This window comes from Myxocyprinus asiaticus, chromosome 36, assembly GCF_019703515.2.
Source record: "Myxocyprinus asiaticus isolate MX2 ecotype Aquarium Trade chromosome 36, UBuf_Myxa_2, whole genome shotgun sequence".
Classification (NCBI taxonomy): Eukaryota; Metazoa; Chordata; class Actinopteri; order Cypriniformes; family Catostomidae; genus Myxocyprinus; species Myxocyprinus asiaticus.
In genome coordinates this window covers 15,533,031-15,555,757 of record NC_059379.1, presented here as the reverse complement: position 1 = coordinate 15,555,757, position 22,727 = coordinate 15,533,031, and the positions used below count along the sequence as shown (strand labels likewise).

The window sequence follows — 22,727 nt, the reverse complement described above, 5'->3', positions numbered from 1 at the left end:
TATATATATGTATTTTTATTTTATTTTTTATTTTTTTACCTAAGGGGTTTGTTGCAAATGGGCCCAAGATCATATTTTATAAAGATGTTAATAGAGTGATCCTAATTATGAATGTACAATAATTACCTAAATGTTCTTCCAAACGATTTATAAAAGTTTTGCACACATGCTTTTCAGTTGATGTACAAATAAGAACATTTTCACAACAGTTTCTACCTTTATAAATCTAGGTTTGTCCCTCAATTTTAATGTATGATAAAATCCATGGAATTTGGGATCAAATCTAACTAAACATGCAACCCCAGTTCTTTTATTACATTTTCACTCCTGACTTTAATTTGTTTACAAATTGAAAATGCAGTCTCACTGGATAAAAAGCAATCAGTGATTAATTAAGAATCTGTTTTATTTGTGGTCACATTCTGCTATGTCCATTCAAAATTATTTGGATGATATTAGAAGGCAGATTGATGGGGAGTAGCTCATGTAAATGTCTTTATTTTTTTTATTATTTTTTATTTTTTATTTTTTTTCCTTTAAAAAAAAAATGAAAAAAAAAATAATTATTCAACTTTACTGAAGAAGTCACAGAGGACATTGTTAGTGCTACTGCTACATTCAGTCTGGCCAATCCACTGTGGGACAATTAGTTCCAAATTGTGGAATTTAACAAGAAATGGGATGAGAATCCTGTGGAGATACAAGCAGGCATTGTAATTAGGTTAGCTGGGATGTGAATCAACATCGGCATGTAGAAATCTGTGAAAGAATCTCGACATGAGCCAATGGTGGTGATGGTGCATATATCAACACCATCATCACTGAAGAGGTCAAAAGATGATTTTTGCTTCAAAACAGTTTAAAATTAAAAGAGTTTAAGGTGCGCACATCTAAAGGCAAGGTTGACATTTTAGTATGTTTCCTGACCTGACATTGGTGATTTGGCAACTTGTTTGTAGTATTTGAAATGGCAGACCAAAGGGGGAGAGAACAACAAACACAGGTGGCATCAAAGCTAATCCATCAAAGTGAGTTGGCCATGTAAATTAGTCTGGGATGGAAAGATAACTTCATATTAGGCCTATTCATTACTCTCTGTGCTCAATCCTTTATTACAAAACTGGAAATTTGACCATCCGATCATAATGATGCAGGTCTCCTTTAATATAGACTTGCTTCAGAGGAAAGTTTGAGAGTCCTTCAGAATATCTCTGTTGTTTGGTGTAGTATTTCATACTTTTGCAGTAATTTTGGTTCACCAAACACTCCTGACTGTGTGTTTTTATTGACCAAAGTATTTAGTGACAAAATCGTTTTACTATCATGAGTAATAACAACACATCCACCGAAATCCATTTTTTATCAAATCAGCTTCATAAACCTGCCGTCAAATGCATACCACAAGACAACAACAGGCAAAAGATGTTTAGATATTTCACTATAACAGTAAACAGTACAACCATATAATAACAATGTCGCATGTAACAGATTTAGCTACACATTTATTAAGCTTGGTGTAAAACTAAATAAATAGAGGCAAAGGTCAAAGTTTCATGTTTTCATGAGCCTTTAATGTGGCCTGCTATGTCATATTTTTATGGATTAATAATGATTAATTACTATACATTTTTAATCATATTATTTTTGTCCTGGACTTTAAGAATAAAATGTTATGACTGTCATCTCATGTTTGATTAGTGGTATTAACTGGGTGAGTGGTATGAACTTTACCAGAAGTAGCACTTTCTGGAACGGATCTAAAAATAACAAAATGTGCAACACCATTCATCTGGAACTAAATCCTTTTTATCCACTATTACAACAACAACAACAGCAGCAGCAATGGAAAAATGGGAATTCTCTCATAATTTACTCACCCTAAGACCATCCCGACCCAGATGTGTATGACTTACTTTCTTGTGCAGAACACAAAACAAATATTTTTAGAAGAGTATTTCAGCTCTGTAGGTCCACAAACTGCAAGTGAATGGTCACCAGAAATTTTAAGCTCCAAAAAGATTATAAAGGCAGCATAAAAGTAATCCATACGACTACAGTGGTTATTTCCATATCTTCAGAAGCGCTAAAATAGGTGTCGGTGAGAAACAGTTCAATATAGGCAAGGCAAGTTTATTTATATAGCACATTTCATACACAATGGCAATTCAAAGTGCTTTACATATAAATTGTAAAGAAAATACAAGATACATAAAAAAACAACAACAACAAAAAAAAAAATAAATAAATAAAAAAAAAACTATTAAGAACATGAAATAAGAATAAAAAGTAATACACACATTAAGAAAAATTTATATAAAAATAAAAAGAATAAAATAGCATAAAAATCAGGAGAACAGGTATTAAGAGCATGAAAAAGCAGAGAACAATATATAAGTCCTTTTTTACTAAAAATATCCACTTTCATTTCCACATTCTTCTATTGTTTCTTTGGCGATTCACATTCTTTGTGCATATCACCAGTTACAGGTCAATGGTGGAGATTTATACTAAAAAAGGACTTAAATATTAACCTGTTTCTCACTCACACCTATCAAATTGCTAATGTAGACATGGATTTAAACACTGGAGCCTTATGGATTACTTTTATGCTACCTTTATGTGATTTTTGGAGCTTCAAATTTATGACCACCATTCACTTGCATTGCATGGACCTACAGAGCTGAGATTTTCTTCTAAAATTCTTCATTTGTGTTCAACAGAAGACAGAAAGTCATTCACATCTCGGATGGCATGAAATAATTTTCAATATTGGGTGAACTAACCCTATAATCAGGTTGTATATACAGGTGCATCTCAATAAATTAGAATGTCGTGGAAAAGTTCATTTATTTCAGTAATTCAACTCAAATTGTGAAACTCGTGTATTAAATAAATTCAATGCACACAGACTGAAGTAGTTTAAGTCTTTGGTTCTTTTAATTGTGATGATTTTGGCTCACATTTAACAAAAACCCACCAATTCACTATCTCAAAAAATTAGAATATTTTGACATGCCAATCAGCTAATCAACTCAAAACACCTGCAAAGGTTTCCTGAGCCTTCAAAATGGTCTCTCAGTTTGGTTCACTAGGCTACACAATCATGGGGAAGACTGCTGATCTGACAGTTGTCCAGAAGACAATCACCGACACCCTTCACATGGAGGGTAAGCCACAAACATTCATTGCCAAAGAAGCTGGCTGTTCACAGAGTGCTGTATCCAAGCATGTTAACAGAAAGTTGAGTGGAAGGAAAAAGTGTGGAAGAAAAAGATGCACAACCAATCGAGAGAACCGCAGCCTTATGATTGTCAAGCAAAATCGATTCAAGAATTTGGGTGAACTTCACAAAGAATGGACTGAGGCTGGGGTCAAGGCATCAAGAGCCACCACACACAGACATGTCAAGGAATTTGGCTACAGTTGTCGTATTCCTCTTGTTAAGCCACTCCTGAGCCACAGACAACATCAGAGGCGTCTTACCTGGGCTAAGGAGAAGAAGAACTGGACTGTTGCCCAGTGTTCGAAAGTCCTCTTTTCAAATGAGAGCAAGTTTTGTATTTCATTTGGAAACCAAGGTCCTAGAGTCTGGAGGAAGGGTGGAGAAGCTCATAGCCCAAGTTGCTTGAAGTCCAGTGTTAAGTTTCCACAGTCTGTGATGATTTGGGGTGCAATGTCATCTGCTGGTGTTGGTCCATTGTGTTTTTTGAAAACCAAAGTCACTGCACCTGTTTACCAATAAATTTTGGAGCACTTCATGCTTCCTTCTGCTGACCAGCTTTTTAAAGATGCTGATTTCATTTTCCAGCAGGATTTGGCACCTGCCCACACTGCCAAAAGCACCAAAAGTTGGTTAAATGACCATGGTGTTGGTGTGCTTGACTGGCCAGCAAACTCACCAGACCTGAACCCCATAGAGAATCTATGGGGTATTGTCAAGAGGAAAATGAGAAACAAGAGACCAAAAAATGCAGATGAGCTGAAGGCCACTGTCAAAGAAACCTGGGCTTCCATACCACCTCAGCAGTGCCACAAACTGATCACCTCCATGCCACGCCGAATTGAGGCAGTAATTAAAGCAAAAGGAGCCCCTACCAAGTATTGAGTACATATACAGTAAATGAACATACTTTCCAGAATGCCAACAATTCACTAAAAATGTTTTTTTTATTGGTCTTATGATGTATTCTAATTTTTTGAGATAGTGAATTGGTGGGTTTTTGTTAAATGTGAGTCAAAATCATCACAATTAAAAGAACCAAAGACTTAAACTACTTCTGTCTGTGTGCATTGAATTTATTTAATACACAAGTTTCACAATTTGAGTTGAATTACTGAAATAAATTAACTTTTCCACGACATTCTAATTTATTGAGATGCACCTGTAAGTGTGGCCTCTTTCTTCTTTCCTTTTCCATCCACCAGAGGGCATTGCTACATCACTCAAGTTCATTCCACACACAGCAGCTCTCACAACACTGAGGGAAAAAAAAAAAAAAAAAAAAAAACAATCCAAATCTCTTGCTCCCTTTCGCCTGAGACATTTATTGTATGCTACAATAATCCATTACATGTTTGTACACAAAGCATCACATTTTCAATTGCAATAACCAAACACTCTGACTCCTGCTGCATAATGAATGTATCATGACTCACTGAATCATGAAATCAAAGCATTTCTCTGCCTGCAGAGGAAAGCTTGCTCAATATCTACCCACTCCTTATTTCGAGATTCAGCTCCAGTTACCATTTACATTTCTTTTTTGCTGAAAACGTAATGAGAATATTTTGTGCGTAGCCAGATATAATGGAAAAGAGAAAATCCAACAGCATTTTCCATCTAAAAATAATCTAACATCATTGTGATTAAACATTCAGAAATTTGAGGACTGAAGAACCAAAGATAGTGACAACATAGACGCCCCAGTGAACAAGAATGGAAGTTAATCAGCATTAATGGTGGGGGACAGTGCAGTCCTGTTGGATGGATCAGTGTGTCTATTTATTTTTTTATGTGTTTGTATGAAGGTGAAAACAGAGAGCAGGGGAGGGGGGCAGGGGTGGCAGAGAACGATTCATGGCTTGGAGTCAAAGCACTGAGCCCTCAGGGATGTAACGGCCTCTCTCGTGCTGCTCCTCGCTCGTTCAGCCAATGTGCTGCAGGGTCACATGGTGCACATGACCAAACTCTTCCCACATGCCCCATGTTAACTGTCGTTCTCTGTAGTATGACGGAGTGCATTTTCATGTGTAACATTTAGCCATATCTTCATGCATGTTAAGTAAAATACATTATCATGTCACATTTATTAAGCTTTTGGCAATGTTACAATTGATTCAAATCATAGCATGTCAACACAAAATACAGTTGCTCAGCCAACACACTTGCCTAGGGGCATTACATTACCTACAATCCTGTCTACCTGCAGAAGAGGAAAAAAATGTCATCTGATAGCAAACCAGGAGATTTTTTTAATAATCCTATGATACCATGAAATTGCTGACATAATTGATTTAAATAAACACTTGTAAAGGGACTGACAAGAAGGATACTAACCTTGTTAGTGGTATTTTGAAGATATTGTCTATATCAAGGACAGCAGTAGCAGCAAAGTGTTTCAATATGCCACAGACCATGTTCACGCTAAAGCCATCTTTGATTTTTAATGGGAATGACAACGAGGCTGTCTTCAATGGCACGAATGGTATAAAGCTGTATAAAGCTCCTGGATCACATCTAATTTTCCACAACTCATGTTGTCAGGAGTTCTTAGTATACTGAATGTTCTTGGACAGATATTTTATCAATGTTTTGGCCGTGATCCAAAAACACTTTAAACTGCAGGACATCCCATTGAAGAGACTGTAAGTCTATCCCTCACAGCCTCGTTGTCATTCCCATTAAAATCAAAGATGGTGCTAGCATGAATAAGGTTGATTGCTCATTATGCACAACAGAAGACAGGTAGAGTAACATAACCTGTCAGTTTTGGACAATTCCATGCTCTGTTGTTCAAAATGATTACAAACAGCACTAAAATGGAATGCTTAATTCCAATGCATCCCAATATTTGTCTCTTATCTGGTGGGCGTAGAAATGGTTTAAAACGTACTGTAGAAATTCTTAATTTTAAAAAAGTGTTCAAAATTCATAATAATGTTACGAGGCATGATCAGTTTACCATAGTTAATGGCAATACAGATATCTCATGTGTCAATTCAAAATGTTTTCCTTGAAATTGTTTTATTTTTAAATGACTTTATTTTGTGCATTGGAATTCTATATCTAGAATCAACGTGCTGTAAAGAATAGTTCACGCAAAAATGAAAATTCTCTCATTTATTCACCTTCATGTCATACTCTTTTCCATAAAATGATTGTCATTGCTTCTCACGTGTTTTATAACCAATGGCAACATGCCAAATTTGAATATGTGCATATTTGAGAGCTACGAATTCTGTGAATAATGACTTATATTTATTTATGACATTTGTAGCACATAATGAGCTTACTTGACAGTATACTGCCTTGCCCTGCTCTCATTTCTCTGGTGTAGAGATGTAGCAAAAAAAAAAAAAAAACAAACAGCACTGGCACTTAGGACAATTCTAGTCACATTGCATAAGGATTATCCAGGCTCATGAGTCATCCTCTTCAATGTTTTCAAAGAATATTCTGGATAGATGTTGGAAACAGACAACATGAGGAATCACTTTTTTCAGTATAAATCCATTAGCTTTAAGCAAAAAAGGTTTAAAGTTTTCTAATGTGAGGGAAATAAAGGTCCCAAGTTAGTAACTGAAATCTCAAGAGTACAGTTACCTCTGGTATTGAGACACTGTAATTACATCTGTGACACTTGGCTAATAATATAGTGGCCACAAAGAAGTATTTTGTCGTTTTTGAAGGAATGTATTAAATGTATGGATGTCTTTGCATTGTGAAACATCTCAAAATTATGTGATTTGATTGTCCAAAAGTGTCTAAATAATGTATTTTATTTATTTATTTATTAGCACAAAATACTTTTAAGGGTGGCATGGTAGCATGTCCATGTGCCTCTGTAAAGCATTACAAATTTATAGGTCAACAGTAGTTTAATACCTGAGTGAAACGTGGCCATGTATAGTACCCTTCATTTCATTTACTAATATTAGGCATCCATAAAAATGATAGATTTTTGTCTATCCAATCTAAGTTGTCTCCACAAACAATTAGTATAACAGACACAAATATCTGATTGTTGAAATAATTCCCAACACTAATACTATAACATTACTGTAATTCACTCATAAGTACTGCTTATAGCATTAGTGAAGGCCTGAATTTATGATTTGCCAAGCTGATATAACAGAGATGTTATATCAGTTGTATCAGAGCAGATGCAAAAATCTGTTTGAAATTAAATAAAGAGGCTTGGATGTGTGCCAGTACAAGGTATTGCACTGATGTTCTTATTAGACATAATTGTTAAGAAGGCTGTTTTTTTAGAAGACCTCTTCTCTCAGGGCTATCGGGACGTCTGCACCAATTTGAGGTGTTAAAAGTGATGATACAGTAGATGTGACAGTATAAATTTCACCCTGTGTCTCATGTAAATTTCATTTCTGTCTGAGCAATATGCAGGGGTGTAGATTCCGGGGGGATGGGGGAGGAGGTAACCCCCCCCGATAATAAAAACAAGCAAGTACAACCCCCCCCCCCCCAATATTTATACCAATCAATGGAAACATGTAAATGCTTCACACTGCAACCCCCAACCCCCAATGTTGAATTAAAATCTATGCCCTTGGCAATATGCACTGTGCTGTGAAATAATCGTAAGGAAATACATCACTACACCATAATGGGCTGCGAAAGAAATCATGCCCTTTAGCATAAAACTCAGGTTATCGCTGAGGAAGTGTGTAGGAGTAATGCTGACTCGACAGGTTAGTCAGCCAGTTAAGTTCAGAGAAAACTGCTGAACCAAATGTGATAACTTTTAGCTTGCTAATTTAAAGCCCAGGCACAGGCAAAACTCAATCCAGGACTTAATCATCATGTTAAAGGGGCAGGCTTAAGATAAATCTAATGGCCTCATCTTCATTTTCTTGAGTTGTGCATCTATTAAAGGTGCTGTAAGCAATCTTAGCCGGTTTGTGAACTTCCACCATTTAAATAGACCACGCTTATCCCTTCAACCACATTCCCTCTCTCCAAAACCCCAACCTCCACAGATATATCAGCTAACCCAGTGGTAGTAAACCTGACATGCAGAATGCTTGACAGGCAGTGAGCATCTCTGATTGGCTATAAAGTGTGGGTCACTCCCTTGACTCATTTTTTGCCTAAGGCTGTCATGTTTGAGCTCCTTGGGGCTGTCACAGGTGTGATTTTTCGGGACATTTAACATTTGGGATTCCAAAAAAATCACTCACAGTCTTCAGTATATTAGAGCTTTAAAGGGTGCAATGGGTGCTGTGTAAACCCACAGACAACTAGGCAAACAAGGCTTTGGAATATATTTAGTTAATAATACTTAGTGATATTATTCAGATAAAGACAGATTAAGCTATATATATTTAGTAACTAAATATATTCCAAAGCCTTGTTTGCCTAGTTGTCTGTGGGTTTACACAGCACTAATTGCACCCTTTAAAGCTCTACTATACTGAAGCCTGTGAGTGATTTTTTGGAGTCCCAAACATTAAATGTCCCTACTGTCTGACAAATATAATTAAAAGAAGTGTCCTGAAAAAAAAAAAAATGAAAAAAAATCACACCTGTGACAGCCCCAAGGAGCTCAAACATGACAACCTTAGGCAAAAAAAAAAAAAAAAAGAGTCAAGGGAGTGGCCCACACTTTATAGCCAATCAGAGATGCTCACTGCCTGTCAAGCATTCTGCATGTCAGGTTTACTACCATTGGGTTAGCTGACATATCTGTGGAGGTTGGGGTTTTGGAGAGAGGGCATGTGGTTGAAGGGATAAGGGTGGTCTATTTAAATGGCAGAAGTTCACAAACCGGCTAAGATTGCTTACAGCACCTTTAATAGATGCACAACTCAAGAAAATGAAGATGAGGCCATTAGATTTATCTTAAGCCTGCCCCCTTAATATGATGATTAAGTCCTGGATTGAGTTTTGCCTGTGCCTGGGCTTTAAATTAGTAAGCTAAATTTATCACATTTGGTTCAGCAGTTTTCTCTTAACTTAACTGGCTGACTAACCTGTTGAGTCAGCATTCGTTCTTGCACACTTCCTCAGCGATAACCTGATTTTTATGCTAAAGGGAATGATTATACTGTGTATATCTATATCTATCTATCTGTATATATATATTATATATATTTATCAGTGGCAGGCCATGCATTTAAAGGCTAGGCCTTCAGTGTGATTCATGCCATTAAGAAAACATAGTTGCACAATGAATAAGACACCCTATGCCTTTGGGCATCATACATTATGTCACAGCTAACTATTAATACCAATTGACATTTTAAAAACACATCCACGCACGAAAGCCAGAACTTGAAATGACACTTAATGCTCAAGCAAGCCTAATTTTAACTGCAGCATGACTGCTTTGTGAAATGAACGTCTCCTGAACAGACATTCAAAAATCATAATTTTTCATATGAATCTACCAAGGAGGTCTATAATACCTGGAAAAATCTATCTAATAATATTTGCGATTGAAATGTTGCTTGCAATAAATTTTGTTTCATCAGGGTATACGGTTATGCTGCGTTCCATTCAAGTTGGATGAGGGATATTCCTACTTGATATCTTTGACCATAAATGCATTCCATTCCCCGATATTCAGAAGATGAAGTTTAAGAAAACAAAACTGCAACGCTCCCGTTAGCTTAACAGGGGTTTGACTCTCATTAGAGTTGTCTCCTAGCAACCCAACTGATAAACAATGCTGCAGTGCTAGCATTTTTGCTTCAGGTGTACGATTATCAAAAGAGATTATAATGTTTTATACACCTGTATCTGCAGGAGTTTGTTAAACAAGCTTTAATATCATGTAATGTGGAAACTAACTCATTTATCGATATTACTTAATAAAGTGAATGTTTATCACTTACTTTGTATCTGATATCTCCCTGAGTGTCGACTTTTTTGTGTGACATCATGCCCCTGCATCTTGGCGAAATCGGAGTTGAGAATTTCTGCACGAGCTTACAAGTTGTAATTCTGACATCAAGATGCATTCCAGTGCACTTTTCCAAGTAGGAAGTTGTAAAATCCGACTTTCCGAGTTGAATGGAACGCAGCACTACTTTTCAAAACTTGATCCGACACTGAATGCTCAAGCAATCTAATTTACACCTCGAAAACTGATGTTGCTATAAAAATTCAAAAAGCACTTACCAATTTACTTGAAGTGAAAATCAGCCCTCCTTTCCTGTTTAATAAATTAAGCAATCACACGGTCATGCAGAACATCTCGTGTTTTTAAATCCATAAGGATCTCTTTCTCAGTGGTGATGTGGCAGTGACAGCCGACTGTCAGACAGATCTCGTGCTTTTCGCTCTTGAATTACGTACATCACATAAAACATGATTGTGTCACTCAAGGCCAGCTAGAAGGCCTCAACTGGGACATATCCTAAAGATCACACCCACCAAGGACAAATAAATCAATCTGATTGGCTGATGAATCTGACAATCTTACTTTAGTTGCCCATTCATTTGCACTGTTGAGGGATTCTGTGGAAATTTTGAAGGCCTGAGGGGGTGGAGCTCAAACTCACGCGCTGCTTAGAGCTCATCTTCGGGCATGTGATTTGTGAAACAGTTGTTACACTTTGCATGTAAGAATCAAGGAATAAATTCTGACTGGATAAACTTTTTGTTTTTCTCTATTTGTTTGTAGATTAATTAAAAGTGAAAAGCGATTAAAAATACATTGGCAAAAAGGTGATTGAGAATGAAAGGATGAAAAATTTATTTATTTGTTACATGTTAGGCCAGCAGAGAAGGCTTTGCTGGCCCTGAGAAATCACCACTGATGTATATATATATATATATATATATATATATATATATATATATATATATATATATATATATATATACACACTTTATTGCCAAAAATATTCGCTCACCCATCCAAATAATTGAATTCAGGTGTTCCAATCACTTCCATGGCCACAGGTGTATAAAATGAAGCACCTAGGCATGCAGACTGCTTCTACAAACATTTGTGAAAGAATGGGCCGCTCTCAGGAGCTCAGTGAATTCCAGCGTGGTACTGTGATAGGATGCCACCTGTGCAACAAGTCCAGTCGTGAAATTTCCTCGCTACTAAATATTCCACAGTCAACTGTCAGTGGTATTATAACAAAGTGGAAGCGATTGGGAATGACAGCAACTCAGCCACGAAGTGGTAGGCCACGTAAAATGACAGAGCGGGGTCAGCGGATGCTAAGGCGCATAGTGCATTTCCATGGCCGAGCAGCTGCATCCAAGCGTCGGATGCAGTGGTGTAAAGCACGCCACCACTGGACTCTAGAGCAGTGGAGACGCGTTCTCTGGAGTGACGAATCACGCTTCTCCATCTGGCAATCTGATGGACGAGTCTGGGTTTGGCGGTTGCCAGGAGAACAGTACTTGTCTGACTGCATTGTGCCAACTGTGAAGTTTGGTGGAGGGGGGATTATGGTGTGGGGTTGTTTTTCAGGAGCTGGGCTTGGCCCCTTAGTTCCAGTGAAAGGAACTCTGAATGCTTCAGCATACCAAGAGATTTTGGACAATTCCATGCTCCCAACTTTGTGGGAACAGTTTGGGGATGGCCCCTTCCTGTTCCAACATGACTGCGCACCAGTGCACAAAGCAAGGTCCATAAAGACATGGATGAGCGAGTTTGGTGTGGAAGAACTTGACTGGCCTGTACAGAGTCCTGACCTCAACCCGATAGAGCACCTTTGGGATGAATTAGAGCGAAGACTGCGAGCCAGGCCTTCTTGTCCAACATCAGTGTCTGACCTCACAAATGCGCTTCTGGAAGAATGGTCAAAAATTCCCATAAACACACTCCTAAACCTTGTGGAAAGCCTTCCCAGAAGAGTTGAAGCTGTTATAGCTGCAAAGGGTGGGCCGATGTCATATTAAACCCTATGGATTAAGAATGGGATGTCACTTAAGTTCATATGCGTCTAAAGGCAGATGAGCAAATACTTTTGGCAATATAGTGTATATATATATAGCCATTTGATTTCACATGCACCCACATATAGAAAACACAAGTTTCACCACTGCTTACAGCACCTATATATATATAAATGTTAAAAAAACTTACATTTTACCAAAAAGATTTAGCTTCTTTTCCCCCCACAATAGATCACCTGTCTTCAGCTCTGCGAGGACTGGGCTGCAGCAAAGTCTTTTTAAGAAGTCAGTCCTCTCGGCGGCCATCTTTGGAATGCTCTCAGGCAGGCTGGGCATCTATTTTTCTATGTAAACAAGTGGCATACAAGTGCAGCTCTTATCTACTTGTATGGGGAAAGACCAAAATCTCCAAAAAGGTTGGTCAAGATTACGATCAAAGAACATTTTTCAAATCAGCAGTAAAATCTGACAACAGTGTTATCATTAATTGTGTTTCTTTACCTCAGATTACGCTAAAAACACTACTTTCCTGGCTTGTCTAGCTAATGCACATGCATGTTCTTGAGTTGATTGGCAGGCAATATCTGTATCTAAAATGTGATTGGCTCTTTTACCTTTAAGCCGGGAATTTCTTTTCTGTATCCGCTGACTGCTAGGCATTCCAATTTATCCCATTAATTAAGTGGGCAGTCTCTGCTAAATAGTCTCTGGCTCCAGCATAGTGATGGGTGAGAGAGATAGATAATTAAAGAAATAGTTAAATAATGTTTCACCTCTCTTTATGTTTACTGAAGCAGAAAAAATCATTAGCAGCTGATTAGAAATTAGGATATTTATCAACCTAAAACCACCTTGTTTCTAAACGAGTGTGGGGGAGGATCCCATTGTGTATCTTTTTGGTAGTAACTGCTGTCACACTGTTCTGCGTGTTTTACTGTGGGCAGCTTTGGTGCAGGGCTATACACTTTCCCACTTGTGTTTGAGACATTTTCCCTCCTAATTTAATGACAGAATGAGGAGAAACCTTTCTTAGCATCTATCCTGACAAGATATCGTGTCAGTTTTCCTTTGCCGTGAGTTTGACGTTGTGTTTTTGGAACTGGTGTAGTGTTGTATAAATCACTTCTTAAGCTCTTCCCTGTCGGGAGCTGACCGTGTTACACAGAATGAGGCAGGGCTCATGCATGTTGTCAACATCAGGCTCTGCAGTGGTGATGGGTGGCACTCAGCTAAACTTTCAGAGTATAGAACTCAGGGTACTTCTGCCAGTCCTTAGCGATGCCTACACCAGACTATCCTGAACCATGTGCCCTTTATTGATTCTCATTACTCAGAGGACCAAGAGAGGGTCTGTCGCTCTGTCACATCCTTATATAAGTATATAAGTATTTTTATTTTTTTTTCCCGTTTTTTTGTTTTTTTTTTGCTCTATACATGTAAGAAGAGGGTTTTAGGTTTACCATATGGTGCTTTCTCTCTTTCTCCATGATCTATCCACTCGGTTTCGAACTCCAATACTTCAGCCTGCATAGGAACTCCTGTCCCCCACAATGAAGGAAACTGGCCTGTGTGGTGTGAGCAGACAGACAGCAACAAGGATGGTGTTGACATTTTGTCAAGAGAACGGTACAACATCGACTGCATGGCACGAACTCTGGGCCTTCCAAGCAGCTGGCAGGGCGAGTGGGCAGCTCTACATTGCAAAGTGCCTGACAGATTACTTTCTATCTTTCTGTGTGCTTACAGTGTGAGTAAGCTCTCTTGCCTTGTCAATATGATGCAATGTAGGAGAGTGCTGTAGGTGTTGATCGAGCCATGTTTGCCTACCTGGGCTAAGTTTTAAATGTTATTTCTCTACCTCCTCTTTTTTACTCTCTAACTGACAGGTCTCAAATGCATACTGTTGTTGCCTCAGTTTCTTTTTTCTAGTTACAATAGTATTTATTTATTTATTTATTAGGGTTAAGTTAGGTTAGGTTAGGGTTATTATATGTTTCACCACTTGTTTTAATATGGCTCATTCTTTTCACATAAATGAGATGCCTATATTGGTCCTCATATTTTTGTACTGTTGATAGAGTCTACTGGAAATTATAGTCTTCACAAGAAAAGATAAACAATTGTTTTAACATAATCTCTTGCAGTAGCTATACTAATTACTCACTATATTTCTAGGCTATTTAAAACAGGCACTTCAGGCCCTCTTACTTTATTTTCAACTAAATTATTCATGCTTGCTATAATTAGCTATAATTAGGCCCAGGTTCAAATTAACAGAAGGCATGGCTTCACAGAATTAAAGTTTTATTTTACAAAATGAGGAACTGTCCCAGTGGACTACTTCCAGGCAACTTAGAAAGAAGTGCATAGTCTGACATCAGGAAGCAATGGGAAGAGGCATTTGAATAAAACATTTACTGTACATGTCTTCTTAGTTTAAATGTATAAGTTTGGAGCTCGCAAAAAGCCTCCCCTTGACAGTCTGTCAACTCCCGGAGAGTACAGTACAAAGTTATATTTTTATTTTGTTTTCTTTATATATGTATATATTTGGGGGGTTGTTGGACTGTTGTCATTGAATTGAACAAACATGCCTTCCTTGTATGGTATTTGCTGTCCAGTCTCAATTTTCCATACATAGGCATTTCAAACACTTTGCCAGATTTCTGTAATAAAAAATGATGGTGATATATGGGCAGCTGTGGTTGCCAGAAATTCACCATAAAAATACAGTGACTATGTTTCAGGCATTACGGGATATAGTTTCGGTGCCTGTATATTTTACAGTTTATAACTGTTTATATGATTAAATAATATACATTTAATATACGAACCTTCTGGAACCACTAATATCTGCTTTTCATTTTAAAATATATTGTTAAACATCATAGTGATAACAGAAAGCTGACTTAAAGGGACAGTTCACCCAAAAATGAAAATTCTCTCATAATTTACTCACCCTCATGCCATACCAGATGTGTATAGCTTTCTTTCTTCTGCTGAACACAAATTAATATTTTAAAAGAATATCTCAGCTCTGTAGATCCTCACAATGCAAGATAATTTTTACCAAAATTGTAAAGCTCCAAAAGCACTTAAAGGCAGCATAAAAGTAATCCATATGACTCCTGTGGTTAAATCCATATCTTCAGAGGTGATTTGACAGGTGTGGGTGAGAAACAGGTCAATATTAAAATTTTTTTTTACTATAAATCTCTACTTTTACTTTCATGTTCTTCTTCTTTTAATTTTGCCGATTTTCATTCTTCTTGCAAGTCGCCACCTACTGGGTATTTATAGTAAAAAGGACTTAAATATTTATCTGTTTCTCACACACACCTAATATATCGCTTCTGAAGATATAGATTTAAAATCTGGAGTCTTATGGATTACTTTTATGCTGACTTTATGTGCATTTTGAAGCTTCTAAATTTTGGTACCCATTCACTTGCACTGTGAGGTCCTACAGATATTTAATATTCTTCTAAAAATCTCAGTTTGTGTTCAAAAGAAGACAGAAAGTCATACACATATGGGATGGCATGAGGGCAAGTAAATGATGAGAGAATTTTCATTTTTGGGTGAACTATCCCTTTAAAGTTCATCATAAAGTGGTCCTTCCAGGAGCAATGACCAATACACATTTAGAGACACAGTGTTACCCATACAAACACAAAACACCATCAGGATAACACATGTGACACTAAAGTAATGCAATAAGCAGCAACTTAAAATAATAATAATAATAATAATAATAATAATACCACTGAACACTCCAATGTACATAGTTGATAACAAAAGAAGAAGAAACAGCTAATTCCACAAAATATAATGAAATGTGATGAATCACACAGGGACTTCTATTGTTTTCTGTCATTTTAACAATAGTTTACTGTAAAAGTAAATGTATTCACTTGTAAAACAATGTACCTTTTTATGGTTACGGATTTATACAGTAAAATCATGCTTTTTCATCGAAGAAAATATACTACTCTTTCACCGTATATGTTACGGTAACTACCTGTTAACCAATTGAAGATTTTTTACTGTAGCATTTTTACATTCTTTTTCTGTTAATATTACGGACCTTTTTAATCCATTCCACTACAGCTTATTACACTGTTTTTAATGGGATCACAAGAGGAAATTTTTTTTTTTATATTCAGTGTGTGACCTAATTGTTTTGCATCTTTGCATAAAATCTGTTATAGTTAATATTGTGAATTCTGTATTGTGTCATGGTCATGAGAACATAAATGATTGTCTTTAATTGTGAAAATAGCAATGTTTACAAGAGTTAATTCATTGGCTTGCTCCTAGAATTTGCCACCCAATAAATTTACATAATTACTGTCTTGTCTATTTTACTATAGTCTAATATTTGTCTCTCAAGTCAAGCTTTATATGGAATAATGAATTAAATCCCTGAGTGGTTCAGAAGTCTCTGCTTCACTCTCATAGAGTTTGAAGTGATACGCTTAAGGACATATTTAAATGCCTTGAGTGGGAGAGTTGCGGAAAGAATTCAGAGAATCTATTTGTATGAGCAAGACGAGAACTTTTGGACAGAAAAAAGCATAGCGTTTGGCATGCAACCCTGAAACAATTTTTATTCTGCAGCAATGTGGGATGATCATATTTGAATGTACCTTGTGTAACATTTGCTCTGACAGGCAGCTGATGCTGATGTCCATTTTGCTAAAACAGACTTGCAGGCGTGTGATGAAGATAGATGCAGCACATCCGAGTGCTTGTGTACACACACTTTAGTATGCAAATTTTTCTGTGTGATGTTTGCATCATTTTTTGATCTTCATGAATTTGTTCTGGATTTTTTTTTAGCAGGTTACCTTCTCTAAACTTTGATAGCCTACAGCCAACCATACAATGATCTGCACAAAGTTTCAGCTCTGACATACGCTGTGATTTGTGTTTTGAAGTCATCCATCGGTTTCAAAAGAAATACGCTGACAATCAGATCTATTTGCCTCTTGACAGGTAAATGCTGGAGAGCCCCATCTGTAAGTGGGCTTATTACAAAGACCTGCCAGTTCTGTGGGTGCCTTGGAGCTGAAGCTTCCCCGAAATTATACAACTCGCCAGCAAAAAAGGATGCATTTCTGCATTCGATACAGCACTATTCCCTAGAGTATTCCAGTCTATTGCACTATGCAATGTCAAACATTTCTTATTTGCTTGGATGTAAGGGGGCGAGCATGTTAAAAAACAATTTTGTACCAATTGAAATAACCTCATGGTCAAAGTGACATTATATATAAAGTAAGAGAAGACAGACAGATAATGCCAATGGCTTTGCTCACATGTGGCATGAATAGCCCATGGAGATTAGAAGTTGTATGTGTGGTGATAATTACAAGCCACTGTGATTCAATGTAAATTTTCCAAATATCTGAGATGCCACTTTCCAAGACCCTTTACACCCAATCACCTTCGAATCATCAGTCAGATATCACTGATAGGTTCTTATCCCATACACAGCACACACAGTGCAGAACATGTCAGAGATGCAACAGTAGTTAGAGTGCTGTTAAGTAGTTGCGCATCACTGACAGGCTGACGGATTCCAACGCTTAGGAAACCAGGGAAAGTCCGATTTTTCTTTCCACACAACTAAATGGCTCGGAGTTACAACCGATTCAACATATGTAGATGAGTGATTCGTTCTTTTTCGCGTTTGGGTTCTGTTTGGAAATGCAAACGATTACCCGGATTTAAATGTAAGTATAACGATTATTCATACATGCATTCATACATGATAATCTGTAGCCTATATGATGCACCTTTTTGAACATGAGATATCATGAATGCAAAACTGATCCCATATTTATCGTTTTTTGCCAGTTATTAGCAACTCTGCAAAACGACAACTCAAATGATAGTTTGCTGCGTAAATTCCTTGATGTTGAAAATTGTTGTTTTATTGGAATTATGTTAACGTTTGTTTAAAATACACTTTATAGCACATTAGGAGAACCTTTAAACTTACAGAAGGCTATAAATTGCGTTTTATAATTTAGAATGTGTACATGTCGGTTGGATTTCGTTTGTAGCCTATTTACAATGTGAATATTTTCACTGTCAGTAATCGTCATATTTAAAGGCAAAGAGGAAGTCTTTTAAGTTCTGTTATGGCCGCTTGAGCTGAAAGTGTTTTGAAGTTCTCAAGTGAATTTAATGCTTTTGACAGCATTGACTACTGAAATCTGCACACATAAAACTCATTTAAAGGTGTTAGATTATAGGTAGAAATAAGTCCGGTTTTAATACAAGTTAAGCTCAATTGACAGGAATTGTGACAACTGATTATTTAATTGCGACAAAAATAAATTTAAACTCGTCTCTCCTTTTCTTTTTCTTTTTTTTAATAAAAAAAGCGAAAATCTGGGTTACAGTAGGGTACTTACAATGGAAGTTAATGGGGCCAATCCTTAAACGTTTAAACACTCACTGTTTCAAAAGTATAGCCACAAGATGTAAACAATAGGCTAGGCTAATCATGGTTTTAGTGTGACAAACAGCATCGCTTACTATCCTTTTGTATGTAAAGTTACATCCAAATTTACCACTTTGTTGCACGTAACGCAGTAAACCCTGCAATCCCACTAAAACGACGATTTAAACAATGCTACAGCTCAAATAATACAGAAGAGTTAATGTAAGTGCTTTTATAAAAGTACAAGCTTCACAATTTTGCCTTTAAACCCTCCAAATATTGGCCCCATTCTCTTCCATTGTAAGTGCCTCACTGTAATCTTAATTTTTGCTCTTTTCTTTTTTAAGTAGAAATGTATTTTTGTGGTAATCAACATTATGCCACAAATCCTGTCGATTAAGCTTAACTTGTATTAAACCTGGAATATTCCTTTTAGTTAACTACAGGTTACCACTTTTCACAGAGTATCTGTTGCAATAGCCACTACTACAGGCCTGGAAAACTATGAGAAAATGTGCAGATTTCCATCTTGTAACTGGTTGAGGGCTTAAAGCTAAGCTTTCCATTGGTTTTCAGATGGAAGTAGTGTCAAAAGCTGCACTTATCTTGGATGCCATCAGATACACAGATAATCTCTATCAAAGGCAAGAAGATCATTATTGCACCCTATAAACAAGCTCTCTCTTTCTCATCCATATTTTATTATTTACAAAATTCTAAGAGGAAATATGAGATTTTCTTTTTTCACTACTACATCATGTATTTCAGCAAAAATTAATCAGGTCTGTTCTGTATTTTATAAAGCTAGGAAAGGTTTTATAGAATATAACAGTTCTAATAATGCTCTGTTTTTGCTTTCATTATTAATTTATAGTGTTCGTATGGTGATGTATTTGTTAAAGAACAGTAATTAGACCCAGCCGTTGTGAGATTGTACAGATTTCACTCATTTGCTGACCTAGATTCTCAAAGAGAAATCTGGTGTTTGAAGTCAATATAGCAAGAAGGTGTGTGTGCAATAAAGGAAAAGAGCTTGAGCTCATTGGTTTATGGATGGATTAGGCTTAAAAAATGGAAGCTCAGCTGTCAGGTATCCTAATAATATCTGAAGGCTGGAGAAAGCCAAGAGGGCAGAGCAGTGTATCTGTAGCACTGGAGCCAAAGTTCCAACACCCACGACCACAGCATGCCCAGTTCAGGCCCTTTGGGTTTCCTGGTAAGGTTGCTGAACAAGTCCAGTATATCATTCCCCTGGGGCCAGGTGCTCTCTGTCAAGGTCCTGTACCCACATTGAAGATGTCATCTGTCACTCTAAATGAATGAAATCACATTTTTAAAGATGAGGATATTCCCAACAGCCAATGAGTCACGAAAGCAAAAGGGAAAAGGAAAGGAAAACAACAGGAAGGGGGAGGAGAGGGAATACATGGGTGTGGGAAGATTGCACGTTCCATGTTTGAGCAATATATACAGGCACAAATAAACTTGAACACTTCCTGATATGATCTGAATGGCTATATCAAAGTTATCCCATACTCATTTAGGATGAACTTACTGTAAATGCTGATTTTTAAAAATGGAAGAATAATGATATGCTTTAGTGTCATCAAATGGAATCAGTATGCTCAAACAAACTGGGCAATGTTTTGAGCATCACAGAGCCACAGTGTTTACATTTTTTGGGGAAATCAATTTATGACTTGTAGTTGTCACTACATTCTAAGATGGGAGAGGAGAAAGTATTTTAACATTAAAATAATCACACACATCACCTTTAACAGCAGTACTTATATAATGTGCTATCTGTCTCCATCAAAATCAAGAACAGAGTTGATAAAGAGAAAAGAGCCGGGAGCGTAATAATAATACATAATGAATTAAGCTAAAGAAATGTTCTGATCTTGGAGATGAGGCAGTTGCTGTATGCATGTAGAGCTCTCTGGTTTTGACAGAACTGTCAGGCAGAATGGAAGAGTTCTACATGGAACCTCTATATTTGTGTGTGTTTGTGTGTAAAACCTAACATATTAATCTGGGTCAGGAGCAGATTTTTCCATACGAAGTGAACAATTTCACAGTGCTTTGTTTTTTTGGCTTGCCATTGTTATTCCAACCTGAGTAATCTATGGATCTGTACATGTCTTGTTGTCCTCAACTCCAGATCTGAGACATTGAAAACCAAGTTAACATGTGACAGGGTTGTGAGGGTTACTTTTGAAATGTATTCCACTACAGATTACAGAATACATGCTGTAAAATGTAATTTGTAACATATTCCGTTAGATTAGTCAAGGTCTGTAACGTATACTAAGACAAAATGCACATGTTAAAAATACATTCTCTGAAAAACCTAAATATCTTATGCAGTGTTGTTTCTAAAACAAGATAAATCAAATTGATCTTGTTTTAAGGATTTTTGTAGATATTTTTACAGGAAAACAATAACAAAATTATTATCAAGAATACGATTTTTGCCCTAATATCAAAGGTCTTACTAGAAAAAAGAAATTATGATCCAACATGAATTTTCTTGATAAATAAAATATGATTGTGTCTGGTAACATGTGCATGTAAAATGGGTAGAAATAGCATTTTAGCTTAGTGTAAAGCTGACAATTTACACAAGGTTTATTTCTACTTCTTCTGATCCAAACTTCAAACTTACTTCTCTGTCTGCTTGTATGAATGTAACACATCATAAGAAAGTGTTTCACCGCTGTTCAAATGCACTTTGGATCGCATCATTTATGTGTATAAATGTTTTCCATCTGAAAGGACTAAATATTAAATGAAACAAATGACAATAAAATGCAAAGTAATCTCTTCAGTAATCAAAATACTTTTTGAATGTAACTGTATTCTAATTACCAATGATTTAAATTGTAACTGTAGTGGAATACAGTTACTTATATTTTGTATTTTAAATACGTAATCCCGTTTCATGTATTCCGTTACTCCCCAACCCTGCATGTAAAGATGCAATTGGCCAGCGCCATGACTGCTTACATGCTTTTTAACACTAACCATGCAAGCCATATATAAATTGTCTGTTCCTGTATATGTGTGTGCTGCAGGGCACAGGTCTGTTGTCTCAAACTCATCTGAACAGCTGCACACATTGCAATGGTGCTGGAAGACTGAGCAAAGAATCATTCACTCTTTTTCCACAAAGGCTCAAATTATAAATCAAGAAGATAAACATGAGCTTTAAAATATAGGGCCAGATAAAAGCTGTTATTTACAATGCTGAAAGCTCAAAGCCAAATTGATATTATTCAAGAATGAGGGCATTGAGTATAAAACCTAAATTATACTGTTCTATTTTGTCATCTTTGTGTACTTCACATAGCTAAAGTGGTTTTACATTACTCCCTGGGAATATATACAGTATCTGTCAAGTTTTATGTCATTGTGAATAAATCTGTTCAGAGAATGAACTGCATTCAAACATAAAACATTATTTTTGACGGATTATTGCACTCTGTGCTCTGGGATTATGCCTCAGAAGAAAATCTCTTCAAGATTTAAAGTTATATATGACTGAGGTTAATCATTTCAATGGAAAACATGTATCAAGCAGATTCAGAAATCTTACAGACTCAGAGATTACTAAAAGAACCACTGGAAATTGATATTAAATATTTGAAATTGTTTACAATTTATACTTAATATCTTTACTGTTCTCTATTTCTTTTCCATATATGTAGTCCGACATGGATTATTGGTCTCATTTTGTGCTCACCTACCATTTTCCTACTTAATCTAGTATCAGCTACACTTGCTTTGTAGACTTGTGTTGTACTGTACCCTTATGTTAAGTTTGAGTTGCTTGATATGTTTATGTATCCGTTTCTTATATTTTTGATGTATAGTTTTGTTTTGTATGCTTATTCTTTTCTCTTAAAGTGCCCTTGAGTCTAAGAGAAGAGCTACTTAAATAAAACACATTAACCTTTACTTTCTTAGAAAGGTAATCTACAAGAAAGTGCATATCATTAGTCTTTTAGCAGGCACTGTAATTCAAAGTATTGACAGAGTACACTTATTACAGAGACAGTATGTTGAGGTCAATTGCCTATAGCTCATGGTCTATCCTATCCCATCACTTGTGGGTTTAAATGTACAACTCTTCATAATGAACACAGACTGTTAACCACTACCTCACAAATA

The 22,727-nt window shown here is 36.6% G+C and overlaps 1 protein-coding gene across 2 annotated transcripts in view; it reads left to right on the top strand.

Moving 5' to 3' along the window:
* Positions 1–17,624: 17,624 nt before the first annotated feature.
* Positions 17,625–22,727, top strand: part of LOC127427478 (gamma-aminobutyric acid receptor subunit pi-like) — a 29,464-nt gene continuing 24,361 nt past the window's right edge. For both annotated transcript variants that reach the window (XM_051675116.1, XM_051675115.1), the window contains exon 1: positions 17,625–17,841. In XM_051675116.1, the coding sequence (XP_051531076.1) occupies positions 17,840–17,841 (2 nt within the window). In that variant the 5' untranslated portion in view covers positions 17,625–17,839. The remainder of the gene's footprint in view (positions 17,842–22,727) is intronic.